Here is a 17,747-nt window from a genome sequence, read left to right on the forward strand (position 1 = left end):
ATAGTTAAAGAGTATTTCATCAAAGATTTTATTGAAATTAAAAATAATAATACACAGTTGCAATTGAAATTGTGATACGTAAAAATAATGAAGAAGAATTGCAAAAAGAAAATAATAGACTTGTACATGAAAATTCAAATCATATATTAGGAAAGGGTCATTTAAATAATAGAGTAAAAGACTTAAAACTATGGCCACACCATATAAACGTGATCAGAGAGACAATTGTCTTGTAATTTTAAATAAAAATCAACCGGATGATCATAAATATTACGTTATCCGCGTTTAACATAGAAATTTATCAGATGGATTATTTAAAATCGATTAACTCAATTCTGAAATCGTTTATAAAAAAATAAAAGATCCAAATAGTGCAAAATTTTATAATCTTATTCATAGCGATTTTAAATTTAAAAGAAAATATGATCATTTTGATACATTGATGGATAAAGATACTTTAAAATAGGAATTAGATAGTTTATATGATAAATACTTTTAATAACATAATATCATTCATACAAAAGTAATGTAAATTTTATCAGTTTTTTACCGGTTCGAATTCAGGAATAACATTATTTTAATACAATAATTTTTTTTTCTTTTAGTAAAATAATGCCAATTAATAAAGCCGATTATCAAAGAATTACATAAACACGTTAGGCGCAATTATCCAACTAGAAAACCCGAGATCAAGGATTGAATGACCTATATCAAGCGGATTTAGATGTTATGATTCCTTATTCCAGCCTCAATACCCTCAAACGGGTATAAAAGTCGCATTCGCCTTGCGAACGTTATTTGAAAAATGCAAAATGAAACTTTTTCAAACGGATTGAGGGAGTGAATTTTACAATCCGCAAATTAAAACGCTGATGAAACAATACAACATAACCCATTATTCGACATTTTCAGATAAAAAAACGGCTATAGTCCAACGTTCAACAGGAAGTTGAAAAAGAAGATGTGGACAAAGTTTACAGAACGGGGAAGTTATAAATGGATCGTATGTTGCTAGCGTTAGTAAACGAGTACAATAATACCATGCATTTAGCTACAAAATTTAAACAGAAAGATGTAAATAGAAGTAGCGAATTGCAAGTGTTGAAAAATCTAAACAAAAATACGATAGGAAACCGATTAAAATTAAATTTAAAGTCGACGATGCTGTTCGCATAAGAATATAAAAACGTATTCAATAAAGGCTATTTACCGAATTGGACAGATGAAATATACAAAATACATATGTATTTTGTATATTTCATCTACGCGTTGAACTTCATCCCATTACATATGAATTGATTGATAGTAAAAATGGAATTTTAAAAGTTCGCTTTTATCACAAATTTCATAAAATTGTATACCAAATTGAGAAACTAATAAAAAGAAAAGATGACAAGGCCTATGTAAAATGGCTAGGATTCGAAAAAAGTTACAATTCGTGGATAAATTTAGTGATATTGCTGAATGAATATTTTATTGATTTTCTTTTTTTATTTTTTATATATAGATATGGTGGAATTAATTCAAGTTATATGTTCTATGCTGACATGTTATTTGTTTGACCTTGCAAATATATTACGCGAGTAAAATACTTGTTAAAAAATCTCGTGAAAAATGTGTTGAAAAGTTAGTTGCTATTTAAATTAAAACTAATATATTATTGATAATCATTATTTATCTTTTTTTTATAGATATAGAGCTTTCTGAAAAACTTGAATATAATCCTTAAACATTTAATATCAAATATTCATTTATTCCATCATCTAAAAAACCAATAAAACGTGTAACTGAAGATTTCGCATGTCTTATTCACGAAAATTATTGTTGTGATAGAATATGTATAAAAGTATAAAACTTTAGGTTGATGGTTTTAACGATTTTGTTGCAATAGATGAAGTTTATATTGATACTGACTTATTTTATGATCATTTGTCAAAACGTCCTTACCATTTACTTCCAATTAGTGAAATCGATGTAAACATATCAACTTATAAATATAAATATTAATTGACATGTTATTTTTATTTAAGACTTGATGAAATAACATATATTGAAATATCGTAAAAAAGTTGTAGTTTATTGATAAGTCACTTTTTAATTTTTGTATATGGATAGATAATATGAAGCGTCGTAATAAAAAAATTGTTGAGAAAACAATAGAACAAACAATACTCATATTCTAATATCTGAAAAATCATTCACCACATGTGAAATTGTAGATTGTATTGATGATTTTATAACTTTTATTTATGAAAATTACTGTTGGGGTGGAATATATATGTAAAAGTAATTTTTCATTGTGATTTTGGTGAGTTCAATGTAATAGATAAATTTGGATGCGGTAATTTTAAACGAAATAAACACGGTCTTTGTTACCAGACACTATTAGATGTATTATACGGAACATCAAACTGTGATACACGAATATAATGTTTAAACTTTTAATTCAACCAAGCGGATTACGGTTTAAAAATTTGTACATTTTTGCAAAATCGTTACATCAACCGCTTTATAGAACGTTATCGAAACTGATGGTGTTAAATCCAGAACTCGGTTACTATGAATATACTGAAAACGATCAAATTCCGCCACCGGAAGCGACCCAACCGCACTCGATAATGGTTTTCGATGATATGATCAAAGAAAAACAAAGCAGTATCGATGAATATTTTACTAGAGACCGTCATAACAATATCTATTGTTTTTATTTGATGAAAACATATTATAAAATACCAAAACAACTGATACGAGACAATTGTAATTTTTAATTTTATTCAGACAGATGAATTAAATTTACAACACAGTTACAAAGAACACGTAAACATCGATATGTTGTTTGATGATTTTAAATCTTTATGAAACCACGTTTGGAACAAGAGCAGTATTCTAGTATCGATAAAGATAACTAACTGACTATCTGATAAAAATAAGGGTATTATAGAAACGGTATTGATAAATTTTAAATTGTTGATTGAACGCTGTACAACGCGAATAAACTAATCGTTTGAATGTTAATATTTTTTTTTAGAATCATGTTTTCAAACCAATTGGTTGAAATCGACAGATTAAATAAAGCTTTTAAACGTAAACATGCGGTATGTATCATGGGTTTGGGCGAAGAAGATGCTTTATTTTCTGAACGCTTTAAACCGATAATACTCAAGAAATTAAAGAAAAACTCGATAAACCGAAAAACTCGATACCGCCGCTGCCGCCGATTGATATTGAAATTGATATCGCTAAAGTAGGTCGCGTATTAGGTGATAGATTGTGTCGGCTCAGTTAGAAAGACACCAAGAAACTTGTAGTTTGTTGGCGCAAGATTTAGATGAAGAAGATGTAGGACATTCAACAATGATATCACCATTTGAAAAATACCACTTTAATTGAACAAATCAGCCGCGTTACAGATCTCATGAAAGCTTTGTACCTTGTAGCTTGTCGTGATTGTTCACGACATATGTAGAAGATAGAATACAAGAGATTAAATCAGTTATCACAGAAACGATTCGCGAAAACGAAGTAAAAAAATAATATCATCCATCAAAAATAATGCAAATTTTATCAGCCCGAATTCGGGCCGATGGAATAATGTTTATAAAGTATTAGTTTTGCATTATTAACTTTTAGGTAGATTTCATAAGAAAGCCATCTATTGTAATGGGTACCATGATTCGACTTCCGGAAAATTTCGACATATCGTCGCATTTCACATCCCTCAGACCCCAAAACCACCGTCAGCTCAAACGTTATGTATACATTTATTTATATATATATTTCACTTTCTTGTGGACACAATAACTGCCGTAATTTTGTGCCAGTCACTTTCAAATTGTTCCTTAAAAATAACTCGTCCCAAAATCTCGGTCGAGTTCGTTAACGACCAAAATCGGACCATGTAGGTGGAAATGTGGGAGGGGGGCTTAAAAAAACAAAATATCGCTATAACATTCTTAAGTAAAATATCGAATTTGTTTAAAGTTCCTACTATTCTTTGGATAAAGGCCTAAAACCTATCTAAGTAAAGGTTTTGGATATCACCAAGCATTGACCCAGGGGTGAAAAAAGTGGGTTTTGAAAACAAAAAAGAACATACCTCCCTTAATAGGCACAGTATCGAATCGGTTTAATCGGTTTAGGCACAGTATCGGTGGTCATTAGTCCTCTAAACATTACTTAAAACTTTTGTCTGAAACCATTTTTGATATGACCAACCCTTACGGCAAGGGATGACCAAAATTTGCTGGAATTGTAAGAAGATGCGGCTTGTCGTATGCTAAACATGTAAAACGTTTTTCACATGCAACCATTGTCGTATTGAGTAAATTTTTAAGTTTTTTTAACTTTAAAGCGGAAATCTTTTTTATCTCCTAGTTAGCACCGGTGAAATCTATCTCCGCCTTCCGGCGTGCCGAAAGGGATTTTTTTAATGTAGATATCTAAAACTGTCTGAAATTGTTGATGAAGTTAAAATTAAGAAATCGATTAATTTTGTTGATTTTCCGAAATATGCTACCAAACAATGCGCGGGTTTAGATTTATTTTTAACAATCGGTACAATTTTAAAAGTCGGTGAAATAAAAATCATTCCAACCGGTATTGCTGCATCGTTACCAAAACTTTTGTAGCATAAATAATGCCTCGTTCAGGTTTAGTGGCTAAAGACGACATTACAGTTGCCAATTCACCGGATATAATTGATGCCGATTATCACGGTGAAATTAAAGTCATCCTTACTAATATCGGAAATAAAGATTTTATGGTGCAAAAGGACATGAGAATCGCGCAATTGATAACATTAAAATACGAACGCTTACCTTGGATTGAAAGTGAAAATCTCGATGAAACTGAATGTAATTGTCATGGTTTTGTCTCAACTGGTTTAGCATAATTAACTAAAAAATAATCCGTTTCATCGATAAATCTATTGTAGTTTTTTTGCTTAATATGAAATATTTAGGGGGCCTGAATTCGGGCTAACAAATTTTAGATATATAACCCTGAAAATGTTGGGTTAAAGATTGCTATTTATTGTAAAAATGTGGTGAAAAAATTACTTTATATAAGATATTTTGCCATTAATCTCATAAATAAAAATCATTTAAACCGGTATTGCTGCATCGTTACCAAAACTTTTGTAGCATAAATAATGCCTCGTTCAGGTTTAGTGGCTAAAGACGACATTACAGTTGCCAATTCACCGGATATAATTGATGCCGATTATCACGGTGAAATTAAAGTCATCCTTACTAATATCGGAAATAAAGATTTTATGGTGCAAAAGGACATGAGAATCGCGCAATTGATAACATTAAAATACGAACGCTTACCTTGGATTGAAAGTGAAAATCTCGATGAAACTGAATGTAATTGTCATGGTTTTGTCTCAACTGGTTTAGCATAATTAACTAAAAAATAATCCGTTTCATCGATAAATCTATTGTAGTTTTTTTGCTTAATATGAAATATTTAGGGGGCCTGAATTCGGGCTAACAAATTTTAGATATATAACCCTGAAAATGTTGGGTTAAAGATTGCTATTTATTGTAAAAATGTGGTGAAAAAATTACTTTATATAAGATATTTTGCCATTAATCTCATAAAAACCCACGGTCCGGATTCTCCCTTCTACTTTTTCGAGTTTAAAGCTGAAGCTGGAATTCCATCATCGGCTTGAAACTGTAACTAATAATGTATATAAATAAAAATAGATTTTTTTGTATATATTGATATGAAGAAAAAGAAGAATACGAAAAAAGGACGTCGGTTCTGTAGTCAATAAGGTTGTAGATTTATTACCATTTCAGGCGCATATTCCAGATTATAATTATTGCGGTCCGGGTACGAAATTAAATAAGAGGCTGAAGCGCGGCTACAAAGGTATCAGTAAATTTGACGCGGCTTGTAAATGGCACGATATAGCTTATTCGAAATATTCAGATAATAAAACCAGATCTGCAGCAGATAAAGCACTGGCTGGCTTGGGAACGTCTGATCGCGCCGGATGGCAGTTTAACTAAAAGAGAGGCGGCTTATGCTATAACTAACTCAATCAAACTTAAATCTAAATTTGGCAAGAGATTGAAACTAAAAAAGGAGCGGCAGATTAAAATTAAAGAAAGACGGCGGTACTATTATGAAAAAAATAATAGATTCAATACAGAAACGTGCTTTATATGATTACAAATTGGTTGAATACGCAAAACAGTTGAAAATTCCACATTTTAGAGGCGCTTTTATGCGAGATGCTTTACCGAAAAAAATTAGAAAAAATGAACGCGCTATAGTCAATTTGTATTCTTCAAACGGACACGGCACGCATTTGGTTTGTTTTAAAAAGATCGATAAAAAGGTAGAGTATTTTGATAGTACAGCCCCTACAGAATTGATGAATTATTTCGGAGAACTAATATAACATAAATAATAGATATCATGCCGATGACGATGTAATTTGGGGTCGATTATGTTTAGAGTTTTTATGGAGATTTTTGCAAATTGTATGTAGTATATTTGTTTTTTTTCTACTAGAGATAGGACGCTTCTTTTATCGATTAATGGTACTAGTTCAGTGATTAAAAATACAAATTTTCTACCAATCGATTTTTCAAAAAGGCATTATAAAATGGGTTTACAATGGTTGATGACGGGGAGCAGTGTTCCGAATGTTGAAGAAAATAAAAACAATAAATAGTGTTTCGCGTTTGAGAAAACAAAAAAAAAAATGAAAACAATAATCAATGATTAAAACAATGATCAAAACAATAGCATATGATTATATGCTACATAATCATACTGACGGGCAGTTATGAGATTGAAGATATCGGTGATTATACGAGTATTCAATCCGAAATGAAAAAACTTTAAACAAACCGTTTCCATTAAAGCGAAAAACAATACATTAGACCGAAATTAAAATCACAGTATGTATAGATTTTTCAGATAAAGGTTACTGTATCAGTAGTCTATGGATCGAGAATACTCAAACCGAATCTTAACACATACAACCGATAAATATCTTCACTCATCCTCTGAAGTATTATCTAAAAGGTAATTACCGGAGGCTAAACAGGAAAAAGAAAGAAGTCGTGTTCAAGCTGCCGCTATGCAGCGGTTCACACGATCACGTACCGAGGCCTCTAAGCGATCACAGGGTTGGAGGATTCGGACCAAAACTTGTTTTTGGGTTTCGATCGCCCCGCTCTTTCTTCGGCCGTTCTGCGATTCATTCAGTCCCAGAAAGCGTTTTATTGTTTTCGTAAATAAATAAGCAAACCACAGGGGCTAGAACAACGCAGTAGGCTGTCTGAACACACTTCTTTACGTGCCGAGACCGAGTACTCGAAACGACACGTCGTGTCATGTATGCTCTGTATCACATCTAATATAATGAATTGTCGATTTTAATGAACATAACTTATTGCTGTTAGCTTTTAATGTATGTAATAGGCATATAGATAAACATGGTTTTTTCATTACTTGATTATAATGGATAAAAGGTCACATTTGTATAATATTAAAAGTTAAGTTGTATAAACTATATTATTTTGATTGGCAGCTGTACACAATGCGGAAAATCCCAACTAATGATTGACGTCTTCAACAGGATAGTATGTTATAATAAAATACATTAAATAAAAAACTACGATTTGTGATACAGAACCTGAAAAATAATCTCTTTCGTAAAATCTGTTTATTGTAAAAATATGGTGAAAAAGTTGAGAGGATTCGAGAACATTTAAATAAAAAATTAATTTATTCCATTGGCTTGGATCCGAGCTGATAAAATGAACGGATGCATTAAAGATCATTAATTTTGTTAAAGATTGCAGCTGGGAAATCCCCGAGTAATGATGAAGACGTCATTAACAGACTATGTATGTTACAATAAAATACATTAAATTACAAACTACGACTATTTATACAGAACCTAAACGTCTATCTCTCATGATGAATATGCGTTCATTGTTAAATTTACATAGTAAAAGAGTGGATTTACAGAAAAAATTCATGGTGAAAGATCGTTTGAAGTGGATGCAAAAAAGAATGCATTAAAGAATCCCGAGGCTTAACGCATCAGGTTTTTATGCAGAACCTAAACATTTCATACAACTGTTTTTCAAGGGTTTGGTATTGTAACTTGAGGGGTGACATGTTGGAAAACTAAAATTATATTTTGTCGAGCACTACCAGGTGCAAACTGGTTTCCCAGTGGTCCCAAAACATCAAATTTGTAGTCCAAATAAGATTTCTGGAAGCACCGTTAGTTGCGAGCTAGTTCGCCATAATATTTTAGTTTCGTAATAAGCCAAAATGTGATTTAATCAGTAGGAAAGGGATTGGCGACTAAAAACCAGTTTTGAGGTTTTAATCGTTTTGGGTCAGTTTGAACCTTTTCATTTTTGTGATCACGGTTTCAAAACTGCATAAATTATGGGTAAAGTATCAAAGTGGGTTGTTGGCAAGTAGCAGTGTTAAGCAACTGATGAATTCACAACTGAGCAATTTTGTAGAAAAAGGAAGAGAAAAACATAAATATACATGTTTAATGTATTTATTAGAATACACAGTATCTCGCTGTATTATAAAAGACACACGATACTAACATAATATGAAATACAAAAAAAAAAAAACCCGAAAGCAATATTATTTACAAAAACCATTACAGCAGTGCAACATCCTTTCTTTCTTAATTAAAACCGGAAATCCCCCTTTTGATACACTTACTGCAAGAGTTTTTTAAATTTGTTATTGTGGATGATGACTGATACATGGGAATTGATAGAAATTCTCAATCGGATTTCAAATTCAAGAGAGTATTTATTAAAAGAGTTATTTCATCTGGATTTTAAGATTAGAAGTGATTGTGGATGAATATTCGACAGAATCGTGAAAAATAAATAGAAATAGCGACGCCCTTTTAAACTGTAATTTATAAATAGCATGCTTTTGTCGTAAAAAGTAAACAATATTTAATTATAAATATTAATTATTAGTAAATTATTTATTACTGAGTTTACTTATTACTACTTTAATTATAGTAATTAAGCAAATTAAAGTAATTGTTGTAATTATCTTGCATTGTTATTATTAAACTGCAACGCAACACGATGTGCGTTAGAACATTCTAAAGCTTTGTAACAACTTTTATGGATTGAAATAAGTTTTCTAAAACCAAGAGTAATTTGAAATGTCCTTGACTTTTTATCCCATAGGTTTTGAATTAACGAGGTTTCACTGTGATATATATATATATATATATATATACATATTAACATCCCGATCGCGGCTTCGGCGGGGCTATATGGTTTCTTGCGTTAGTCAGGGGATGTTTAGTCGGTCACGGCTCGCTTCGTTCGCCCTTCCCTTCTAGCCAGGAGACTCTGCGCACTGGACTTTTCTGTGCTCATTAAACTCATGCTTGTGAGAATAATAATGATTAATAAAAATTAAAGCCTGTTCAATTTTAAAAACTATCACTGTACTGTAATTTATTCAGAGCAACAATTTGGTATGTACAGGTCTTAATTTTGTGTGATCTAAGAATATGGGGTTCAAAACAATCGGCCTCCATCTTAAAAATATTAGTTATATCTGGTTGTATTTTTCCCGGTTCTTATCGTTACCAATCAAAAAATACTAGAAAGTGACCGTATTTCGTTTATAATTTTTTGGGTAGATTTCATAAGAAAGCTACCTGTTGTAATGGGTACCATGATTCGACTTCTGGAAAATGTCGACGTATCTTCGCGTTTTACATCTCCCAGAACCCAAAATGTCAGCTCAAAAGTTTATATATACATCTATATATATATATTTCACTTTCTTGTGGATACGATAACTGCCGGAATTTTGCGTCAATAACTTTAAAACTATACCTTAAAGACAACTCGTCTCATAATATCGGTCGAGCTCGATAACGGCCAAAGTCGTACCATGGGGGTGGAATTTTCTTATTAGTCGCTATAATTTTCTTATTAAGTAAAATAGGCCTAAAACTTATGTAAGTAAAGTTTTTGAGTATCACCAACCATTGGCCCAAGGAGTGGAAAAATGGCGTTTCAAAGGCAAAAAAAAAAAAATCATATCTCCCTTAATATGTACAGTATCGAATCGGTTTAAAGAGGTCGTTAGTTTTCTAAACATTACTTAAAACTTTTGTCTGAGACAATTTTTTATATCAGCAGCTTTTACGGCAAGGGATGACCCTGGCAAGGGAGTGGTTTTGAAGACAAAAAAATTCATACCTTCATTAATAGGCAAAGTATCGAATTTGTCAGTCGATAGTTATCTAAACATTACCTAAAACATTTTTCTGAAACAATTTTTTATTTGACCAACCCTACGGCAAGGGATGACTAAAACAAAAAAAAACTATCACTAACTTTCTTGTTAAATAAAATATCGAATTAATTTTACTACTATTCTTTGGATAAAGGCTTAAAACTTATGTAAGTAAATTTTTTTATATCACCAACCATTGGCCCAGGGGATTGAAAAAATGGCGTTTCAAAGGCAAAAAAAAAAAATCATATCTCCCTTAATATGTACAGTATCGAATCGGTTTAAAGAGGTCGTTAGTTTTCTAAACATTACTTAAAACTTTTGTCTGAGACAATTTTTTATATCAGCAGCTTTTACGGCAAGGGATGACCAAAATATTGCTGGAATTGTAAGAAGATGGTGCTTGTCGTATGCTAAACGTGTGAAACTTTTTTTCACATGCAACCATTGTCGCATTGAGTAAATTTAAAGTTTTTCTTAACCTTAAGTTGGAAATCATTTTTATCTTCTACTTAGCACCAGTGAAATCTATCTCCACTTTCCGACGTGCCGAAAGGGATTTTATTTTTATTACTTTTATGTTTTTTAATCAAATAACCGGAGGCAGGTGCAGCCAATCGCGTCGTGCATGCAGTAACACTGGCGGTTTTGGTTGAGCCGTCGCGCCGTACACCGACGCACCCTTAAAAAATCGAAATTCATAAAAACCCGAAAATGGTTTTTAGATATTTATCTGAAGAGTATATCCAAGCCCCAATCTTGTGAATATCTCGTTTATTATAGTCCGAAATGGGGAAAGTTTGCAAGCATTTTTCAAAATTTTTTACCTTTCTTCACTCTTTCAAGATCTAAAAATTGTTCTTCAATTGTTCTTCACTCTTTCATCATCTAAAAATTGTTTTTTAATATATACATGAAAATTACACGCGCCAAAGTTGATATCTTCATTTGTTACTGATAAATTTAAAAAAAAATAGCCGGGTTTAAAAACAAAATTCAAAATATATTTTAGTCCTTTAAACTCAGAATTTAAAAATTTTGATTTTTGGGTGGCGCGGTGTGAGGGGGGCAACTCAAAAATTTCAAATAGGACCAATGGTCATCTGTTATATCATTTTAAAGAGCTAGATGATACGAGAAAACTGATACAATTAAAACTGAATTCTGATGGCTGAATCCAAAATGGCGCCCAATATGTGTTTGTTTCAGATAGCTAGAACTACATTTGTATGTTTCCCTTTAATTTTTTTGTTATTTGTGGTATTCCGATTATTTCTTTGGAAATCTTTTCCGATAAAAGAGACTAACTCACTAGCCCCAATTTAGAGTATTCGGGCTTCATGGGGAACGGGGGTAGGGTCGGCTCAAAACTTTTAGATGGGACTAAAAGTTGTTGATGGTTGTTTTAAAGGTCTTTGCGAGCCAAGCAAAACAGAGTCAAAAAAATTAAATTCTGACAGTTTAAGCCAAAATGGCGACCATAAATGTCATTAAGTTAGTTAATTAAAAATTGAAGAAATTACTTATTAAAATGTTTCAAATACTTCTTTTAATTAAATTTAGTCTTGAAGAACTTTTAATTTAAGTAAATAACAGTTTGCAATTTAATTACCTTTTCATGTGTAAATAATACCATCTTTTATTTTAAAAAAAAGTCCTATAATCCATGAATTAAAAATACCACCTAATAAAATTATCTCGGTTAAAAATGTTATTGTTTCTCATCTCATGTTAAATGTTCAAACTGCCCTCCCTGTTCCTCCATACAGTAATGCAGACGCTGCTTGAAAGCTTCTCACATATTAAGAAAGGTTTATGTTGAAATCTTCCTAAATGCTATCTCAATGCTTTCCCTTAATTCTTCGAGAGAAGTTGGCCGTAAGCTATAAACGGTCGATTTTAAATTCCCCCCCACAGGAAGAAATCAAGGGAATTTGGAAACTCCTGGTTTAACGCATTTCTGTTGTAGCGAGCACAATGCGGAGGAGCACCATCTAACTGGAAATTCACATTTTGTCCGTTTTGTCTACGAGCTACCTCAATTAATTTACTGAGAGCTGGAATTATTTGCTCGTTCAGGAAGGCGTAATACAAATCACTATCTAAGTAACCATTAATGATAAATGGTCCAAGAAGTTTGTCGCCTATTACTCCAGCCCATACATTTAACCGCTCTGGATGCTGAATACCCAGCATCCATGCTGGGTTTGACTTTGACTATATAAGTGAGGATTTTCTTGAGACCAGTACCTAATTTAGTTATACTGTTTAGAATAGAAGAAAAAATACAAAGAACTGTTGACATTTTCGGCAACATTACCAAAAGTATTCAATTATGTTTTCTAAGTACTATTTATTTTTATTATTATTTGTCCTTTTTTCATTAATTTATTTACTTATCCTTTTTCTAAAGTGTCTATTGATGATATAATTGAAGTACCTACCTAGATTTAAATTTTAACTAGAACTTTACCGAACGGTTTTTGAGTGTAATTTTGTTTCCCAATTTAATTGTAAAGAAAAAATAATATATATATATATATTATACGATCTGTTTACGTCTGTTTTCTCTTTTCTTCTTTTTATCAAGTTGCAGTTTCTAGCATTTTTCGTTTCTTGCAAACGACATTTTTCATATGAATTCATTCTTTGTCGGTCTGTTCTACATTTTAAGTTAAAATCAAACTGAGATATAAAATAAAATAAAAATCAAAACTAAAAAAAAATATTTTTATAAAATAATAATGATAAAAAATGAGTAAAACCAACTTAAAAAAAAAAACAGCCTAAAAGATAAAAAAATATTTAATTTTTCTTAAGAATTTCAAATTTTTTAACTCTGTGTCAAATTATGAAAATTGATAGAACATGATTTTAATTTGGGTTCGATTTCAAAAAGTAGAAATCTAAAGGATTGGAAAATTATATTTAGTCTTTTAAACTTTTTTTTTTCATTTTAAATCGATTTTATATTATTTTTATTTATTTATTTTTTGTATAAAAATATCATGAGTGAAGTTAAGAAAAGGAATGAATTAGTTTTCAAAAAATAACATTTCATTAATTCATATCTTATTTAAAATTAAAAATAATTTTATTTAAACAAATAAAATTTGGTTTTAAAATAAATGTGATCTAAATTTTTATTGTCTTAACCATCAGAGAAGAATTCGCCTGAATTATAATTTATGTATGCAGGAAAATATTCAAAATTTAGTGGGATTTCATAAATCAAGTGCTGAAACAGAATCATTTACGGATACAAAGTTGAAATTTTTTTGCATCATTTCTGTTGTTTAATTAGAACACTGGACGTAATTATAATTACCAGGAAGTAATGGATTTCTTCTTTTGATTCAATTGTTTCAGGTATTACTTGGAATTTCCGTTAAAAAGTTTTAAAAATATATATATTTTTGTTTTAGAATAATATTTTCATAAATTTTTATTACTTCTTTTTATTTTAATGTTAAATATTTATTAATATATTTTTTTAATTTTCTAAAAAAGACAAGATTTATGTACATTGATAATAACATAAACAAATAAACATTATTATAAACATTATGCACATAATAACTTTTTACATATATTTTTAATTGCTATTTTTATGAATATTTAGTGATTAATATTTTTATGAATTGTATTTCTATCTATGTACGCAACAAGTTTTAAACCCATTTTTAATATTTTAGACTTATATAAGTATTTTTAGTTACATACGTCAGTAGTTTTGTTACCTCTGAATAATTAGTATGTTAATTTTTTTGAATAATATCAACATTTTCTTACTAAAGTTAAATTTCATAAATAATACTATTTTCTGATTATGTAAGTAATATATTTTAATTATTTTTAATTAAAATTAAGAGTTTGTTATTTTTACACAAATACCGTAGATTTTAAGTTTATAAAAACTGTTTAACTATTTCATTATTTTTTTATTTTGTGTTTATAACAGTTGCTACGGTTTGTACGAATTTTTTTTAATCTTTGGATATATTTATGTGAATTACTCAAAAAATTATAGTTTTATAGAAGCCACTTGGGTTATAGTAATTCCTGATCATTTGTTTTGTAATGTTTTTTCTTATTTGCAAATTTTAGGTTTTTATTTTTTCAGTATTATGACCTTTTCCCTTTACAAGAATTAAAATTTTAATAAAAAATTATAAATTGTGGTGCCCTGAACAAACCCAAACCTACGTCCGAGGCGGGCACCGACATGGTACTTCAGTACCTTCACTTGTGTCGGCCAACGGGGCAATGGTCTTGCTCAGGAGCTCCCCTGTGGAATACGGGATTGGCGGTACCGAGCAGTCAAGAAACATTTATTAATGCAATGCAGTATTGCATTTTTATTAAAAAATAGTTCAATTTTATCTAGAGACTACAATAGAATCCTACCGGGTTGGTCCAGTGGTGAACGCGTCTTCCCAAATCAGCTGATTTGGGAGTTGAGAGTTAAGTCCTATTTGAATAGTTAAGTTCTATAGTCTATAGTCTAATTTGAGAGTTCTAAGTCTATAGTTAAGTTGAGAGTTAAGTCCGGATTTGAATAATAGATCGTGGGTGCCGGTGTTCTTTGGTGGTTTGGTTTCAATTAACCACATATCTCAGGAATGATCGGACTGAGACTGTACAAGACTACAGTTCATTTACATTAAGTTGATTTTGCCGGATTAATAAATTCGAAATAACTTTATTCAAACAGACATAAGTAAAGTAATTTATGACAAGTATGAAAACTAACAATTATATTATAGCAACTAAAAAATAATTATCTTTTTTATTTGTTTTTTCTTGTAATTAAATTGGCCATGTTTGTATTTTATAGAAGTTAATATTTTTATTTTTTTGTAGAAGTTTATATCTGAATATGGTAAGAAATTTTTTTTGTGTTGAAAAAATGGAAAACCTATTATAAAAATCTGTCCTGGGTCTGAATCTGGGATCTTCCTGATGAAAGCTGAGATGTTATCACTTCACCGCAAAGTCGGTGTACAGATACCAATTATGTAAACATTATTACAAAAAAGTGTAAATAATTTCAGTTTTGTAGTCGTTTCATCTACTAATTTTATGTAATAAAACAACATTTAAAAAATGAAAATAATAAATTTTATTTATTAGTGAAAAAATAATTTGTGTGAACTCGTCAACAAGCAAAGGTCAATCAAATGGTAAGTGGATGTATTATTTTATTATTCTTGTATTTAAGATAAATAAATAATTTGATGAAAAATAAATTTGAGTAATTTGTCATGAATGTAATTTAAATAAAAATATTAAAGCTTGAATAATTATTTAAATTTTATTATACTAATTTAAAGGATAATTTTTATTTTAATTATGGTGCGTTAATATAGTTTATTACTCTATTGAATGATTTTTATGTTATGTGGGGTGAAATAAAAATATTGTAAAAAAAGTTATTTCATTAAATGCACTTACAATTTTGAAATTTCTTATAACCTTTAAAACATTAGCGTACGACTGCAAGTTAAAAACATTAGTAAGCTATATATTAAAATTTGTTGAAAATGCCAAGAAATTCCTCTTTTTTTATTTTTTACCTTTACTATTGTAAGTTAATGTATATGGTTTTTTTTTTTTTTAATAATTTGTATGTTTTTTCAGCCCACCGGGATAGTCTAGTGGTTAACTCATGATTCAGTTGCTTAACAGCTAATTTTCGAAGTCGAAGGTTCTGAGGTTCAAATCTTAGTACAAGTTAGTTAACTGTTTTTATACGGATCTGAATACTAGACAGTGGAAACCGGTGTACTTTAGTGGTTGGGATTCAATTAACCACACGTCTCAGGAATGGTCGGCCTGAGTTTACAAAACTACATCTCATTTACGTCATATATATATATCTATATATATAGCCCATCTCAATGGGCTGTGGGGAAGGGTTGCTTTTCTGATTGCAACCTACTCACTAGGAAAGAAAAATGAAAGAAAAAAGAATGTATATATATATATATATATATATATATATATGTATAAATAAATTAGAAGGTTGTGAACGTAAACTGTTAAAGCAAAAAATAAAATGAAATAAATATAATTATAAAACAAATTAGAAGTAAAAATTAATAAAATATTACCTGCTTTAATATTCCGACAGAAGTTTTCATTTTTTTCCTTTTTTTTTATTAAATAATTAATTTTTCCAAATTTTATATTAATAATAATTTTATTATAATGAAAAAATTATTTGTTAAAAAACAATGTATTAGTAAATCTTTTAAAATTGTTATTATTACGTCAAAAATTAAAAAAAAAAAATTGGACCCTTAATTGTGTGCCGATTAACGATGAATAAAATGAACTATCTAAAAGAACTGCATTAAAGTAGCTTAAAAAACCAACTTCTGTTATAACTCTACCTAGACCGCAGTTCCGAGTTCACTTACTGCTGTTACGACTAACCTAAACTACGGCTCTGAGTTCAGTTGTTACTTCAGGATTAAAACCGCGGTGGCGCGACCTTGTGTACAATCACCGATGAAAATTAGTGAAACTGTTAACAATTGAACCGTTTTCCAATGTTATTTAATATTTGCGCAAGATATATATGTAAATATATATATTCACTTTTTTAATGCAATACATAAAGTATTTATAATTATTTGGTGTACCAAATTTTGTCTAGGTCCAATTAACTATCCAGTACACATATTACTTTATAGATATTGACAAACTTGCCTTTCAAGGCGGGATGATAACAGTACGAAAAATAAGGCTGGTAAAATAAATAGTTACTAAATGCTAAAATTATAAAAACAAATTTTGAAATTGTGTCCACTCTAAACTTGGCTGACCGATTTTTCCCACAATAATAGTTTTGACAAAACACTTTTTGAAAAAAAATATAAACTCTCAAATTTATGAATAAGAAAAAAATTGAAAATTGTTAATTTCTAAGAAAGGTGATGGGTTTATTGGTTTAGAACTCCCTAGCTATATTTATTTTAGTTCACTGCTTTAAATATACCAACCTGCTAAATATTTTTTAAATAAAAACATTTGATGGGACTAAATGTAAATTGTAAATAAAGTAATCTGTACCTCATCTTATATTTCATGCTTACTATAGGCCTTGAGATATGAGATAAAAGTTATCTGGAGAAAACCTAATATGGTGTTGATAAAATCTTGGTAAATATATTATTTTGATTTTAATTCTAGGAAATAACATATATCTAAGTCATGTTTTCTAAATATAATGCCTTAGTAAAGTGCACTTTCATCGTGTCTCATGAATAAGATATTTTTAAATTTGGATCATATAACTATTTACAGTTTTCTAAATCAGTGTGTGTGTGTGTGTGTGTGTGTGTGTGTGTGTGTGTGTGTGTGTGTGTGTGTGTGTGTGTGTGTGTGTGTGTGTGTGTGTGTATTTGCACATGCATATATGTGAAAATTATATATATATATATATTTATGAAGATCTGGTT

The 17,747-nt window shown here is 30.0% G+C and overlaps 1 protein-coding gene across 1 annotated transcript in view; it reads right to left on the bottom strand.

Moving 5' to 3' along the window:
- The window catches only part of LOC142325119 (facilitated trehalose transporter Tret1-like), a 93,616-nt gene extending 76,870 nt beyond the window's left edge, over positions 1-16,746 (bottom strand). The window contains exon 1 of the mRNA XM_075366473.1: positions 16,395-16,746. Coding sequence (XP_075222588.1) covers positions 16,395-16,424 — 30 coding nt within the window. The 5' untranslated portion in view covers positions 16,425-16,746. The remainder of the gene's footprint in view (positions 1-16,394) is intronic.
- Between the last annotated feature and the right edge of the window lie 1,001 nt (positions 16,747-17,747).

The sequence above is a fragment of the Lycorma delicatula genome, chromosome 5 (genome assembly GCF_047948215.1).
Source record: "Lycorma delicatula isolate Av1 chromosome 5, ASM4794821v1, whole genome shotgun sequence".
In the NCBI taxonomy this organism is placed as follows: Eukaryota; Metazoa; Arthropoda; class Insecta; order Hemiptera; family Fulgoridae; genus Lycorma; species Lycorma delicatula.